The 15,843-nt window shown below is 32.1% G+C and overlaps 2 protein-coding genes across 2 annotated transcripts; one reads left to right on the top strand and one right to left on the bottom strand.

Annotated features, from left to right (window-relative positions):
• On the top strand, nucleotides 2,384-10,163 carry LOC107617127 (NADP-specific glutamate dehydrogenase). Its single transcript, XM_016318916.2, has 16 exons — nucleotides 2,384-2,710; nucleotides 3,164-3,765; nucleotides 4,540-4,669; nucleotides 4,764-4,965; nucleotides 5,240-5,326; nucleotides 5,399-5,458; nucleotides 5,565-5,651; nucleotides 6,068-6,139; nucleotides 6,483-6,538; nucleotides 6,643-6,728; nucleotides 6,944-7,034; nucleotides 7,115-7,272; nucleotides 7,411-7,502; nucleotides 7,879-7,959; nucleotides 8,847-8,920; nucleotides 9,719-10,163. Exons 2-16 carry the CDS (start codon nucleotides 3,234-3,236, stop codon nucleotides 9,792-9,794), a joined length of 1,884 nt encoding a protein of 627 aa, XP_016174402.1. The 5' UTR covers nucleotides 2,384-2,710; nucleotides 3,164-3,233; the 3' UTR covers nucleotides 9,795-10,163.
• On the bottom strand, nucleotides 11,166-15,736 carry LOC107614747 (RWD domain-containing protein 1). Its single transcript, XM_021111705.1, has 10 exons — nucleotides 15,583-15,736; nucleotides 15,254-15,319; nucleotides 15,085-15,152; nucleotides 14,683-14,716; nucleotides 14,055-14,124; nucleotides 13,828-13,885; nucleotides 13,484-13,609; nucleotides 12,834-12,925; nucleotides 11,749-11,858; nucleotides 11,166-11,630 (listed from the first exon to the last, which is right to left on the bottom strand). The coding sequence occupies exons 1-10, from the start codon at nucleotides 15,587-15,589 to the stop codon at nucleotides 11,551-11,553; spliced, it is 711 nt and encodes a 236-aa protein (XP_020967364.1). The 5' UTR covers nucleotides 15,590-15,736; the 3' UTR covers nucleotides 11,166-11,550.

Raw genomic sequence — 15,843 nt, 5'->3', positions numbered from 1 at the left:
AAATAAAAAATAATTAATCTTATTTTATTATTTTGTCAAATTTTTTTTAGAAGATCTAAATTCTATCTAGTAACTTTGTTGTAGAACCTGACTATTTCAGGTTGATTTTTTTTATATGGAACATATGAGTGTGTAGTGCTCCGTTATGGGATATGAGGGTGCTACACCACAATGTGGGGTAACTTTTTGTGAATTTTGATGTTAACAATTCAGACCATGCGAATTGTTTGTGAAGTAAAATATAAATGGCAAATTGGACGGTCCGATTTGTAAGGAGAAAAATTTTAAATTTTGGACGGTGCAAATCGGACCGTCCGTATTAGGGTCCGAATTGATTATTATAAGATTTTTTGAACGAATTTAAACAACTCGTAAAGTCTGATTTATAGAAATTTCGGACCGTCCGATTTGTCCTTAACTGATTCCACAAGCTAGTAAAACTCACACGCTCTCCATATCCCCGTCCTACCCAATCCCTTCTCCATAATAAAAATAAAAAGGACCATTTTACTTCCATACTTTCATGAAATGGAATGTCTTATTGCAAAATATTTTTTCTCTTATACCACGTCAAGATACAGAGAAAGTAATCAAATTTTACATGCATGTATGCGTAGCGTAATTACTCTCAATTTTACTTAGAATTAGAACGGTTCAACTAGGTATCCTTTAAAAATCGTACAACATTCAGCCTTTTATTACAATAATTAAAAAAAATTAAAACAAACACAACTAAAAATTATGAATAGATTTACTGTCTTTTTAAAATTAAATACACATTTAAAATACAATCTAAAAAACTGAAATTTAAAATTTAAATTTTAAATTTCTGTTTCAGATTTAATATATTTAATTATTAATATATTATAATTTAAATACATATCTAAAAATTAAATTATTCAAAATTCAAAATTTTGATTTTAAAATTATAAAATAAACCTTAAACTATCAAATTATTAATTAAACTCGTAAAAAACACTCAAAGAAGCAGAGAAGTCACGTTTGCGCCATGTCGACAATTCAGAGGCGCACATGGAAAACTCAGAGGTGCACATGGAGAAGTCATCCTCCGCTGTCCGTTCATCCGTGTCACCTTCCTCTTCCACGTTCATCCTCAACGCTGCCTTCCTCCTTTTCGGCGCTCATTACAACGCTGTCTTTTTAATGTTTAAATTTAAATTTTAGATTTATGATTTTGGATGTGTTTTAAAAATATTTTCTGTATAACTTCATAATTTTAGATGTGTTACAATTATTTTTTAATGTTTAAATTTAGATTTTAGATTTATGATTTTGGATGTGTTTCAAAAATATTTTCTGTATAATTTCATAATTTTAGATGTGTTACAATTATTTTTTAATGTTTAAATTTAAATTTTAGATTTATGATTTTGGATGTGTTTTAAAAATATTTTTTGTATAACTTAATATTTTAGATGTGTTACAAACTTACAATTGAAAAAGAAACTACAATTGAAAATATTTTAGTTTATGTATATAATTATATTCGACCATTCATAATTGTATTATCAACTACATCTTCTCTCTTAAACTCTAGATTTTTTTTACTTCTTTGCTCAAACTACTTACGTAGAAAGTACTTTATTTGCAACAACTTTATTAATAAAATTAAATAAGATTAACCTTGTTCCAATTAAATCAGTAGAATGTTTTTATGTTTAAATTAAAATATAATTAAAAATATTGAACATGATATTTTTCTGAACAAATTACATAAACACATGTGTGAAAAATAATGATATCTTTCACCAATGCAAAATGAGAGAGTGCTTCAGCTGGAAGGTGGTGATGGTCTTTACCAATGAAGACGAGATGGAGAATTCAGCTGGCATCGTCCTTTTTGGTTTGGGATTCACTAATGCGTGTGAATGTCCCGTAGAATAAGGAATTTAAAAAACTGTATCTGTTACGTGAAGTTACGAAAGTAAAGCAAAGTCACCGTAACCACCAATGAAGTGGGTAGATTTTAAAATTTAAATTTAAATTAAAATCTAATTATAGATATGTATCTACAAAATAGGAACATGTTACACTAAAAAAATAATTAAATATTATTTAAATCTGATTAAAGGCTGATTAAAGGCTGATTAATATTGTACAACTAGCATTTCCCGAATTAGAAATATTAAAAATATGTTTAATATTTTTTGTTTTTAAAATTTTGTAAAAAAAAAATAATGAATTTTTATTCTTACCTCGTATTTTTTTATTTCACAAAATTCTAAACAATAGGAAATTATGAAGATAAAAGCTCAAATCATATCAAACACATCATAATATTTGTTTCTTAATTTAAATTGAAAACCTACAATAACATGCAATATTTTCTACATCCAATTACGTTAATGGCACTTGGCCGTGCAAACTTCAAAAGAGACTTTGCCAAAGTTATTTTGTTGATCACACATCACATCACATTCTCTCTCTCTCTCTCTCTCTCTCTCTCTCTCAATTTTCCAGCAAAATCCACAACATCGAACAATCCGAGTTAACATTAACTCCCAGTTAACAATAATTAAAATTCACAATTTCCCCCCTCGCTCGTTCCTCCTTGTTCCTTCCTCTGCTGCAATCTCCAAAATACCCTTCATGCCTCTCCCATCATCTCAGTTCAAGGGAGTATAGAGAGATGTCTATAAGGCATAGCTTCCACTTTTCAAGTCCTTTATTTTCATCCGAAATTCTCAAGGTACTTCTACGAATTATACTTTGTGGGTCTTTTGGAAAAGAAGTTCTTTTTATTTTTGGGCTGTTTTTTCTTTTCTAGAGATTCTGAGGTATTTCCTATGTCCTTTTGGGTTTAAATAGTTGATAATTCAAATGGATATTCACCGAATCTGGCCTTGAGAGATTTTGTGAAATGGTGTTCTTTGTTTATTATGGTTTTAGAGAACTGGTGGCATACCTAGTCAATGCCATTGGTCTGGTTTATAGTAGAGTGGCAGTTAGTTTTATGCATTATGTTTGTAGAGTTAGTTCCACTGAATTCAGGCCAAGCAATGATGTTATGTAGCTGAATTTGTCTAAAACTAATGTGGCAGAAAGTTTTTCTCTTTTTTGTCACTATCTTACATATAAGTTTATATTGTTTCATTAACTGTGAAATGAGTACTTTGGTGATTTGGCATGTTTGTCTCAACAGTAATCAGAGAGTTTCGGATTTGAGGATAGTCATGTCATGCTGAATGTAGCTGCCAACAAGTGGAGTAGGTATGAATTCTGCAATGGATGATATGAATTTAATTCAGCAAGCCCAGAGGCATCACTTGGTTGTGAGGGAGATTGGTGAAGAGATTGACTTAGAAATTGGGCCTGGGGATGACGATCCTCCGTTTGGTAACACTATAATTGTTGCCCCGATGCGGGAATCTTCTGTTGAGGAACATGGTGAGAGCAAACAGATGGGGATGGTTTCTCAGCTTCCAAATGATGCTCAAGATATGTCGAAGAATCAACCGGTGAAACGTAAGAAGAAGGTTGTTAAAAGATGGAGAGAGGAATGGGCAGACACCTACAAATGGGCATATGTTGATGTAAAAGAGGGGACGGCAAGGATTTTTTGCTCTGTCTGCAGGGAGTATGGCAGGAAGCACAGAAGAAACCCTTATGGGAATGAGGGCAGTCGAAATATGCAGATGAGTGCTTTAGAAGAACATAATAACAGCTTGCTTCACAAGGAGGCTCTTCGCCTTCAAATGGCCTCAAAAGAGAAAATTGTCGCTGACAAGCCTGTTTATGTAAAAGGTTGGCCATCTTTGCTTGCTATTATAACTAACATGTGTAGATAATATTTTCGGTTATTTGGAAATGTTGATGGTTTTAAACTGAGTTTAATATATATGAACAATTTGGTGATCAGTAAACTGCTTTTCTTGCCTGAAATAATTTTAAATTAGTTCTCTCTAGTTAAAGACAAAGATATTGTTTTGTATTGGAAGGATACAAAAATGTAATTAATCAATAGTTTAGGGTAATAGGAATATGGTTCTTTAGTTTAACTGATCCTTTGAGTTGTGTGAAGAACAAACATCACGTTTTTTGGACAAATCTGACTGTAACTGTGGAGCCATATCACTTCTTTCAAGATTAAACTATTTAGTGATTTGGGAGGATCATATGGCACACATTTATTTCCTCTTTGTCTTTTCTCTTGTATCAACTTGATCCCTCCACTAATTTGGTGGCCACTTTGCATGAATTAGTTATTTTACACACTTTCTAATTGCTTCATTTTTGCTGCTGTCCAGAATAATATTGTAATAATCCTTAAAGTTTCTTAAGGTGCATATTAGATTCCAGCCTGAAGATTATTATTATTCCGGTGAAGTTTAGCTCTTCCCTTGTGTTTTTCTGTGATAATACTTTTTTATGATTTATGTACCAATATCTTTAAGTTAGTTGGTTGCAGACTAGGTAATCATGAGGAAATGACAAGAAATCTTATTTGTTCTTATAAATTTAAAAGATGCTGATGTTATTTGGATTTCTGAGTATTATCTGACAATTTCATTATTGAAGCTGTTATGTCAAAAACAGCGGGATCCATTCTTGAAGCTACACTGAAAAGGGATCCTCATGAGGCTGAATTCATTCAGGCAGTCCAGGAGGCAATTCAAGCTCTAGAGAGAGTCATAGCGAAAAGTTCGCAGTGAGTTCTCTTCAAATGGTTTTTGTTACATATTTATTTATCCATAGATCACAGTTTTAATGCTACACGTCTCCTTAATGTTACTATATTTCAGTTATGTCAATATCATGGAGCGCTTGTTGGAACCTGAACGAATGATTGTTTTTCGAGTTCCATGGTTGGATGATAGGGGCGAGATACATGTTAATCGGGGATTTCGTGTACAATTTAACCAGTCAATGGGTCCATGTAGGGGTGGTATTCGTTTTCATCCATCAATGAATTTAAGTATTGCCAAGTTCCTTGGTTTTGAACAGGTATTATGAGATCTTTGGTATTAATGTAAGAAATTTTCTATTAAGATACTTTGTTTTTGTTTTTCGCATGTATTTTACGCACTCACACACACACACACATTCTTCTTGTAATAGCTTCTTGATTTAATTGAATAATGATGTAGAGGATCGTAGTCTGTTTATTCATAATTTGACACACATGCTGGCAATCAATTACCACCAAAGTTAACAATCTATACTGTGAGATACAATTATGTATTGGAGCATCTTATACAGCATAATTCATTCTCTGCAGGCATTAAAGAATGCCTTATCACCATACAAATTGGGAGGAGCAGCTGGTGGAAGTGATTTTGATCCAAAAGGAAAAAGTGATAATGAGGTAAAAGTACCAACTTATTTAGTCCCTACTCAAATATTTAAGTTTCTAAATGCTCCTTCGATAATTTGGCAGGTTATGCGATTTTGCCAAAGTTTCATGAGTGAGATGTATCGATACTTGGGTCCTGACAGGGTAAGTTAAAGTAGATTGTCCCCCCTTACCATTTTTGCTTTATTAAGTTTTAATTATTCATGTTCTAGCCATGTTTCACATTTTGTCCATAATGCATGTATATTAGGACCTTCCATCAGAGGAAATAGGTGTTGGTACTCGAGAAATGGGGTATCTGTTTGGACAGTATAGACGCCTAGCCGGTAATTTTCAGGTACTTAAAGCATTCTCAAGTCCTGTCTATCTAGTTGGCAGAATTCTCATGGTTTATTCATTACCATTATTCCTCAAATTTGGAGTTATGATATGCATCAGCAATCCTAGGGTGGGCATCAATATTTTTTTCGATGACATTTTTTTTTGTCAATATACTATTCTCTCTTATTATCTCCTTTGAAGTTGTTTGATATAAATTTACTCCACCATCTCCCCTCCCTCCCCTGGTATACGTATATAGTTCTTTGCTTTGCTCAATATGATTTGAATACAGTGCAGTGTGTAACATATCTAATCAGTTCAGGAACATGAAATGTTGAGATATTGATTAAGTTTGGATTCATGACAGAAAACACTCTTCTTAAAAAAAAAATTATTTTATGCATTTTTCATATGTATGCCTTACTTATGCAGGGAAGTTTTACAGGGCCAAGGATATTTTGGTCTGGTGCCAGTCTTCGAACTGAAGCTACTGGCTATGGGCTGGTAATTTTATCTTTTAATCCTTAAACTTTGTGCAGTGCATGTTGAGATTCGAAAATGGGTGACTATGTATGAAATGTTTCTCCCTGATATCCTTCTCAATGACATATCCTTTTGTGGCAGTTCATATCAAATTTCTGCATATACTTCTTCTCAATGAGATTTGAAATATTTTATTGCTTATATGTATATCTGCCAGCTTATCATTTCAAGAAAAAAAAGAGGAAGGTGGGGGGTCATAACATGCTCATCCATTATTCCTAATTATGATCAAGAATTATAAATAGTTTTCTCATAAACTATTGTTTCAGAAGGTCTTAAAGACAACTTTGTGATCCAACTGCAGGTTTTCTTTGCCCAGCTCATGCTTTCTGACATGAATAAAGAACTCAAAGGATTAAGGTTCGATTTTTTTTTTCTAGACTCTATTGAATTTGGTTTTTCTTAAACTGATTTAATGCTTTCTTGATTCTAGAATACTTATCTAATTTGTTATTTCCTGCAAGATGCGTGGTGAGTGGTTCTGGAAAGATTGCAATGCATGTTTTGGAGAAGCTAATTGCTTATGGTGCTCTTCCCGTTTCCGTATCAGGTGATTTGCTGTATTATGATGTTAGGAGGCTACTGCACTGGCTGTGAGCCTGTGAGGCTGCATGAATTCTTTTATTCTAACAAGAGCATAACCATTCACCTCACTATTTCTTGCTAGATTTCATCTTAATACCAATCATAATTAAGAATCCTTAGTTAACTCCATTTCATTATTGTCAAGAAATATGAATATTTCTTAACAAAAGCATTTTTCAGATTCTAAAGGATATTTGGTTGATGAGGATGGATTTGACTACATGAAAATACAATTTCTGAGAGACATCAAAGCTCAACAGAGAAGTTTGAGGTTTGTATCAATTCTATTATTCATTCATTTGTGCTTCATTTTTGTAAAACTATACATAATTTTATGGATTTTCTTTATAGAGACTATTCAAAGACATATGCTCGATCCAAATATTATGATGAAGCAAAACCCTGGAATGAAAGGTGTGATCTTGCATTTGCATGTGCTTCACAGAATGAAATTAATCAATCCGATGCCATGAATTTGGTTAATTCAGGTTGTCGTATACTAGTAGAAGGTATTTGTTTTTGTAATATATTTTTGGGTCTTTACCCTCTTTTTCTCATTCTCATATGTAATGTAATATTACTAATAATATATACTCATGGAGCCACTTGTTATATACTTATGGAAGCCACTTGTTGGTAAATCCTAGGTTCAAACATGCCTTGTACCCCGGAGGCAATTCAAGTTCTACGGAAAGCTAATATTCTTGTTGCTCCTGCAATGGCAGCTGGTGCTGGAGGGGTTAGATATTTACTTTCTTTCTCCTATGTACATTAGTTTTATTGTATTTATATTTCATTGGGTTTATTCTGTAAAGTAGCCCCTTGGTGGCGTCTATGGTGTGATGCGCTTGTGGATTACTTTTTACGCAACTGCATAAATAACTTATTAAGCTTTAGTCAAGCTACTATTGAATAGCCTTATTCACACATCATTTCACATTTATCATTTCAAAATATAAATTTTCAAATTAAAACATCAAGTTTATATCAAATTGATTAGCATCACATTTATAACTGCTATTTTTGTTTAGCTTAGGGCAAATTTGATATCAACATTTAATTATGACGGTTTATAGAGGAACTTCTGTTTAATCTTTCGTTCTCCTTGCTTATAGGTTGTGGCTGGAGAACTTGAATTGAATCACGAATGCAGTTTGATGCACTGGTCACCTGAGGACTTTGAATCTAAATTGCAGGTGGTTCTTTTAAGTTCTTTTCTTACAAATCATGTACTTTTCTTCTTAATGTGATATGTAATTTTTCTTTTAATCTAATATTTTGGGTATACTAATCGAATTAAACTCTATATTTGATTTTATTTTGAAAAATATAATACAGTTTCCATTAAATCAAACTATATTTTACATGTATACATGTCCGTGCACCTTTTAGAGTTATGAAAATCAAGAAAATATCTCCTTTAGTGTGAGTTTGCCAATACAATAGTTTTTTTTTTTTTCATGATCTTAAGTCACTATTTGATGCTTTTGTTACATTGAATAAGGTTTGATAGTATGCAGTTTATATATATGTATATATGGTGTGACATATGATAAGCTAAATTTATTCAGTACCCCTAACCCTTTTATCCAATAATGTTGAGATAAAATTATCAATCTCCATAAGATGTGATTATATGAGCTCAAGACGTTTTTTAAATCACAGCAAATTAAATTCAGTTACCTAATTTCTAGGTCAAACCTGCATTGGATAGTATAAAATTACAAAATCATAAGTAGTGCATCAAACATTTAGTATTAAAGCTTATACATTGTATTACTAATCAAATTTTGTATTATCAAGCCTTATAATATCATGTCCATGTTATATAATGTACCAAACAGGACATATAAGGTAGATATATGCTTAGCTGCTTATTCTAAAAACAAACTAACTTTATATTATGGTGTATATGGTGCACATTAAGCAAGAATCGGAGTTCATACTTCATATAGATTTGACAAATGCTAATGCAGGATGCTTGTGCACTGGGTTGTTCCTCTTTTTTTTTCCCCTGCCATTGTTACTGATTGAAGCTAACTTCTGTTTTCAAATTTTCATTTATTTTATTTCCACTTATTAGGAAGCAATGAAACAGACTTATCAGAGAGCTTTGAAAGCTGCAACTGATTTCGGTTATCAAAAAGAAAATCCTGAGTAAGTGCTTTCTTGAAAACAACATAACACTGATGAAAGCTCGTAACTTGTGATCTACCTTCCAAATTCAATGCTATTCTTCTAGTCTTCCTAATTGATTGGTTCTCTTCTCCTTCTTTCATGAAATGGAGATGTTAATTAGTCATGATTAATTATGATACTGATATTTATTTAGTTATATGCACAATAGCGATGAACATCATACATCACCATATAACTTTTCTGCCTTTTGACCCGAACTTGCAAGTTTAAATCCTACAAGTAGCAATTCATTATGTGGGATTCTCATGCATTAGGGCTTGGACCACAATTTACTGTTATTTGGGATCAATTTGAATTGACTAGGATGCCAAAGTAAATAAGCTTGATTTCTTGACTATGACATCTCAGTTCTCTGTTCTGCATATTGTAAAGCAAATTGCAATGATCTAGCTTGCTATACATTCTTATATTTCATTATTAAGGTAGAAGATAGGTTCTTGTAATTCTGTAATCATGTACCGGAATTTTTCAGGGTGTTGAGTTGGGGGGTAAAAGGGGGATCTAAGTTTTCGCGGTTGAGTTTGATGTTTACAATTTACACAGACCTCATCCATGAAAATTTCCACCCGATATTTACCCCCGACCCGACATACTTATAGATATTTTTAATTTTCTTCAATGATGTGTTTTTATTCTCCGACGCGGATTTATTGAAATAATACATAACCTTCAAGTTGACAATGGTTTCTTTTCTCTTTTTCTCCCATCAAACATGGAACCCTAGTTAATACTTATATATGCTTGTTATTATGTTAGGGCTCTGGTACATGGATCAGTCATCTCTTCCTTTCTGACCATTGCTCAAGCAATGACTGATCAAGGCTGTGTATAGAAGTTCATATTTTTATGCCTCTATGGAGGGAAAATCTGAATGCACTTAATAGTTGCAAGCCAAGGATCCATGCTGATAAAGTTTTATTACCATGGACATTAAATTATCAAAGATATTTCAATGTAACATATGTAACATAAGAACTTTAGAAAAGGTTAAAGATTTAGAGGACAAGCTGTACTATTAGAGGAAACCTCTGATATAGTTTTAGTTGTACAAGAGAAAAAAAGGTATTTGGATTATTGCCAAGAAAATGGTGATTTTCCCCCCATTTATTTAACCCAAAGCTTTGTTGCTTGTTCCTAACATGAGAAATATTAGGACTTTTGAGATAAGAAATAAAAAAAGAAAAAAGGTTATCATCGAGCATGCTTATTTGTTTAAAAATGCTTATTTGTTCATCGGGATGACCATGCTCTTTAATTTTAGGAGGATCTGTGTTATTTATGAGATTGTTGTGGGCTCCTTTACAAAGGAGAGTCTGAAACTATTATTTTTGGTGGACTTCGGAATTACAATTCACACGAAACCAATCTCATCTAACACTTCTTACTTCACAAACACCAACTATCACCAATGGCATCCAATTCAAACACTAATGCAGAGGAATCATATTGGACTATTAGTAAATTAATTTTTATAATTTGGTTGGGATATCCTAATTTTAGTCTCATTCATATTGATCTGTCTTGCGTAATAACTCTCTTTCAATTAATGAAATAATCTTCTAATAAAAAAAGGGGCTTGCTAATGCGGTTGTTAATAAGACTCTTTCTAAGTTATAAACACACGGTGGTTAGTATATCCCATTTTTATTAATAATTTAGAATTTAATTGTAATGCAGTATTAGTGTAAAATATATTTTACATAATTATTTAATTACATTTTTTCTTTTAGATTATCATTTATATTTTATACGATCAATGTAAAAGATGATTACTACTTTTGCTGATATAGCATTATATAATTATGTATATAAAACCATTTTACATTATCAGTGTATCAAAATTAAATTCAATAATTTAATCTCAACCAACTAGAGCATAAATTTGGTAGTAGTTCATTATATGTACTACTCAATTCATTTGTTATTACAAGTACTAATCAATTCCATTTGTTTGTTATAAATGCAATTTATATATATTTTTTTAAAAAAATGGAACCTTTCAAAATTCTAAATAGAAATCACTAGTTAGATAAAATGAGATAATAAAACTCGATATTCATTCAAGAGTCCGTAACATGCCATGCCACATCATTTCCTAAACATTTTTCAACAGGGAAATGAGAAACAATCTTAAAATTCGAGGTTCAATTATCCCATTCCAAACTTTTAAGAAATCTAAATTTCAAGCATGTAGAATAGAAAGTAAACAAAAAGAACAAACAAGGATTCGTAAGTTTTTAACAGAAACATTTTTACATTGATACACACATTCACAATGGATCAAATGCATCCAATTTCTTTTACTTCAAGTTGATGAGTTGAATGTTTGTGCATCCATCGGCTACTAATGCTTTTATAAAAATTCAAGGATGACAACCGACAACTACGAACAAAAATGATTTATCAGATTGAAATCTGCTTTTAGTGAAAGGAAATGTCACACATCTAACATTTTGTGATGAATACTCATTTCCCCCTAAATAATATCATTGAATCAAATACTTTTGTATCCTACAAGGATGGCAGAAAATCCCCAAAGTCGGCAAGTTGAATTGTAAAACAATGCCTGATAGTGCTGTGCACACAGTTTAACTAGCTCTCTTGGAGGAATGTGTGGATGAATCAGATTTTTCGGCCAGGTAATGTTCAAGCATATCCTCTTCATCAACTGCCATGACACAAAACAAACATCAGTTTCTATTCTTGTTTATAAATAATAGAAAAAATAAATTATTTTTTTTACAAAAAAAGTAATTTGATTCCGATGGGGAGGAAGAATCAGAGACCTTCAAAATCGTCATCATCAAAATCAATATCTTCCTCATCCTCCTCTTCAGATTCCTCATTGACAGCCGCTGCACCTTTCTGTAAGGGGAAAAAAATAACTGGTAGTATTTATATACTTACAAAGTTTAAGGAGAATTATTGAAAAGTATCGGTAGAGACGGTATTTACAAATTATTTAACATTGCGATTAATACCATGATATTTAAGATTCGAACATATTCAAGTGTCATTAATCTTGATATGCAGTGAACCAGTGGATACGGCTTAATTTTAACCAAGTCACACTTAACTTCTCTTAATTTGAAGAGTTGAAGTACCAAGATAAATTTTTTGTTTTTTCAGATTGCTAGCAGACTTTTTCTGTTACAATATCATATCCTACTTGCATCTTTTTATATGATTAAATATTAAATAATTAAACTTCATTTGATCATATACTTTTAGTTATTAGAGGGAACTTAGATGCTTGATTTGAAGAAATTATGATTACTTTTTTAGATAAAATCACCAATTACTGTATTGACTAATCCTTTGTAAATATCCTCTACTCTAGTATGTTATTTGATAAAATGTGGTTGTCATACTGCATCTTTCTAAAATTTAACTTAATTTTCAATTAGATCTCTATAGTTTAAAAATTTTAACCAAGTCTTAATATTAATATAATTTTTAACTCAAATGCTTGGGATTTCACATAACTCTACAGACTCCTAATGAAGTTTGTAAGATTAAACACAAAAATCTATTCAATTGAGCTAAAAATTCGCAACAATATATTGCTCTAGGGACTTGATTACAAAATCGTTTTCAATATAAGGACCTGATTAAACAGTTTAAACCTATAGAGGCCTACTTAAAAATTAGTCCAACCAAACTATAAGGACCTACAACTCAATTAAACCCTCCACCCTTCTCTCTTTTATATTCTTTTTTTCCCCTTCCATACGTAGTTTTTGAAATCTCCACCCTGAATAATAATCAGGACTTATAAATGGAGAATATTCATCCGTTTGCATAACCCCTTTGTATTTAAAAACTTATTTAGAAATGTATACCGCAGAAGAAAAGTAACTGAAGGGCTTACTTGGCTCGCTCCAGCGCCAGTTCAGCTTCAAACCTTTCTCTCCATGCCAAAAATGTCTCAAGGGTAACTGGTTCCCCATGGGGTACCACTACCTAATAGAGGTGGAGAGATAAAAGATTGTCAAATAGCTTCTTCAGTACAAAATTTAACAGGCTAATGCTTGGAACCTTAAAATGAATATATTGCTGAAGAAAATGCTTTTTCATCTTAAATCTTAAGTTGATATTAAGGCAAAAACATGAAAAGATACAAACCAATACCTTTACTACTACAATTATTAAGAATAAAAGGTTATCCTCAGAGCATACTCAAATAGAATACAAGTAACTGTATAAATAAATATTTAAACAAAAGGCAACTGGAAAAGAGAAAAATGCAGTCCATGTGCAAGACATGCATCATTTTGCAAGAAATTTTAAGAATTACAAAAGTGATTTGCCTAAAACAACTTTAAGTCATTCAAGTTGTATCAGAAGTCGTAAAACACATTGAAAATCAAGTGGGCCTAACTCACCCCAAATACTAGCTTCAGAGGTAAGGGTTATTTCATAAAGATAAAGTCAAACCTATAATATTTAATACTTGAAATGAAGAAGGCAATTAACTAGTAAAAGTTTCAAAATAAAATTCATAAAATTGAAAAGTCATACATCATCCTTGGCTGCCTCTTCTGCTTCAGCCTCTGCAGCTTCAGTGTCTTGAAACTTCTCAGCCAACCACTCTTTAGCCGAGGTAACCAGAGTGTAGATCATAGCCATTCCCAGATTTTCAGATGCCTGTTAAAAAAATGGGGCGCATCAATATTCATCCACAAGTAGTCATCAATTCCATCACCATCAGTTATTGTGCACAGATGCATTCATAACTAGAAACGTATTTAATTCAGAGCGAGCACTACAAAGTCTTTCAATGGGATAGCTACCAATCAATGCTATAATAGCATAAATCCCTAATCATGTAACAGATTAAAAAACTAACATGGAAAATAGACCACCTCTTGGATAAGTTTCTCTTTCAAATTCTTTAAATCTTCAGTATTTATTCCTTGTAAACTGTTAGCATAATGAAACACAACATTAGCATATTAATGTTAGTGTATACTAAACAAAACAAAGCCATAAGTACTGCAGTTGAAATCAACTGAACATACAAACAACAACAGCAGCAACAACAATAACAACAACAATAATAATAATAGATAATTATAATAGCAATAGTGACCTTTTCACATTCAGAAGAGGAGGTTCATCAGGATACTTTTCTGTATGTGAGAAGATCAAAGCCAGTTGAGCTGCACGCAAAATGGTTAAAAAGAATCAATCACATCCTTTGTAAATTGCACATCAGATGACAATATGTACAAAAGCTGGTAACTAACACTCCAAAAAATATAGCAGTAACTTAGGAAGACAAAATAAAAGAAATGCCAAAATATAAAAAAGTTTGGAGAGGGTTGGATGTGCTCTGAATCAGATCAGTTTCCCCAACTAGGTTTTCAGGTTTTTGGAAGTAGAAAAGAGGCAAAATCTGGGGCAATGCAGTATATCCCATGGTTTGGATTATTTGATTGGAACACAATTACACACTTTCAGTGATAGCTTTTCAAACAAGGAAGTTTTGGGGATAGATTAGGCATTTAGCCTCTATTTAGTGTAAAGCTAATGAGCGTTTTGGAGGACTTTCCCTCTCAACTATGAGAGGATTAGAATATTATCCTTCAGAAATCTCTTTTTCTTTTGTTCATTTGCTCTTGTAAAGAAGATCTCTTATCCTCCTATCGTGTATTATTCTTCTTTCACGAAAACAGAGAGGGAAAGGAAATTATACATTAAAGAGAAAGAGAAATAACCTGGATTGTTAAATGATCCATCAGTATCATCATCCTGCACCAAATGAACAGCATATAGATAAATGTAAGGGTAAATTATTTGATCAGAAAAATGTCCGAGTAGCAAATTTACTACATTAAACTAAGCAGTATTCACAACACCCCATGCACACACAAACAAAGAAAAAGATGTTCTGCTATTATCTAAAATAAGAATAATTTTGTCAACTAAGAATAAAGAAAGTCAAATTCTACTACATTGATCAAAACTCACTGGTTGCAACACTATTAAATCAAACGCAAAGATATTCCACAATATATAAGCCGCACAAACCAATTAAACCACAAAGCAACATTCATAATTATTCATGTCTTACACTTACTTAAAAATGCAGTGTAAGTAAAAGTAGAGAGAACATTAACCTGGGCAGAGACCGTTATTTGGAAGCAGCGGTTAGAAGTACTTAGGCCACTTTCACCGGAGTGTATTTCTACAATGAAAACAAGCAAACGAAAAATTGGTAAATAAAAAAAAAAGTATATTATTATCATTATTATTGGAAAAAAAGAGAGTAAAGGATAAAATACAAACCTTTGAATTCATCCATAAGTATAGCTTCTAATGCTTCGATCTCCATCTCCTGTTCTTGAGTATAGTCTGTGCAATGCACATGCTCAAATTCAGTAACAGAAGAAAGCTCAACTCGTTTGATGCATTCTCATACATCATAGGGAAAAAAAATAACAACAACGAAGAATCGCATAACTGTGAAACAAATCAAAGTAATTCTAATGAAACTTAGATGAATGATTCGATGCACGACAAGAACAATAGATTAAAGCTAACATTAATCACTGTACGAGTGAACAATTAGGAAAAAAAAAAGAAAAAAATGAGTAAATGAAGGAATTAATGAGTACCGGTCATGGTTGCAGTTTGGGAGAGTTGGAAATTGGTAGAGAGATGCGTGTGGAAATGTAAAGAAAGAACAGAGAACAGTGTCTCAGAGCACCATTTCCAGTTGCTGAAAAGCTCTAAAACCTAAGCAGCCAAACGCACCGTTTTAGTCATTTTTATTAGAAAATATAATATGTTAATATAAAAACTTTTAAATTTTCATTCAAATAATTCTTTGGAAGAAGTGTTTATTTAGATGTCATTTACATCTTAAAAACTGCTAT

The sequence above is a fragment of the Arachis ipaensis genome, chromosome B09, assembly GCF_000816755.2.
Source record: "Arachis ipaensis cultivar K30076 chromosome B09, Araip1.1, whole genome shotgun sequence".
Classification (NCBI taxonomy): domain Eukaryota; kingdom Viridiplantae; phylum Streptophyta; class Magnoliopsida; order Fabales; family Fabaceae; genus Arachis; species Arachis ipaensis.
This window is presented reverse-complemented; position numbering and strand designations above follow the sequence as displayed.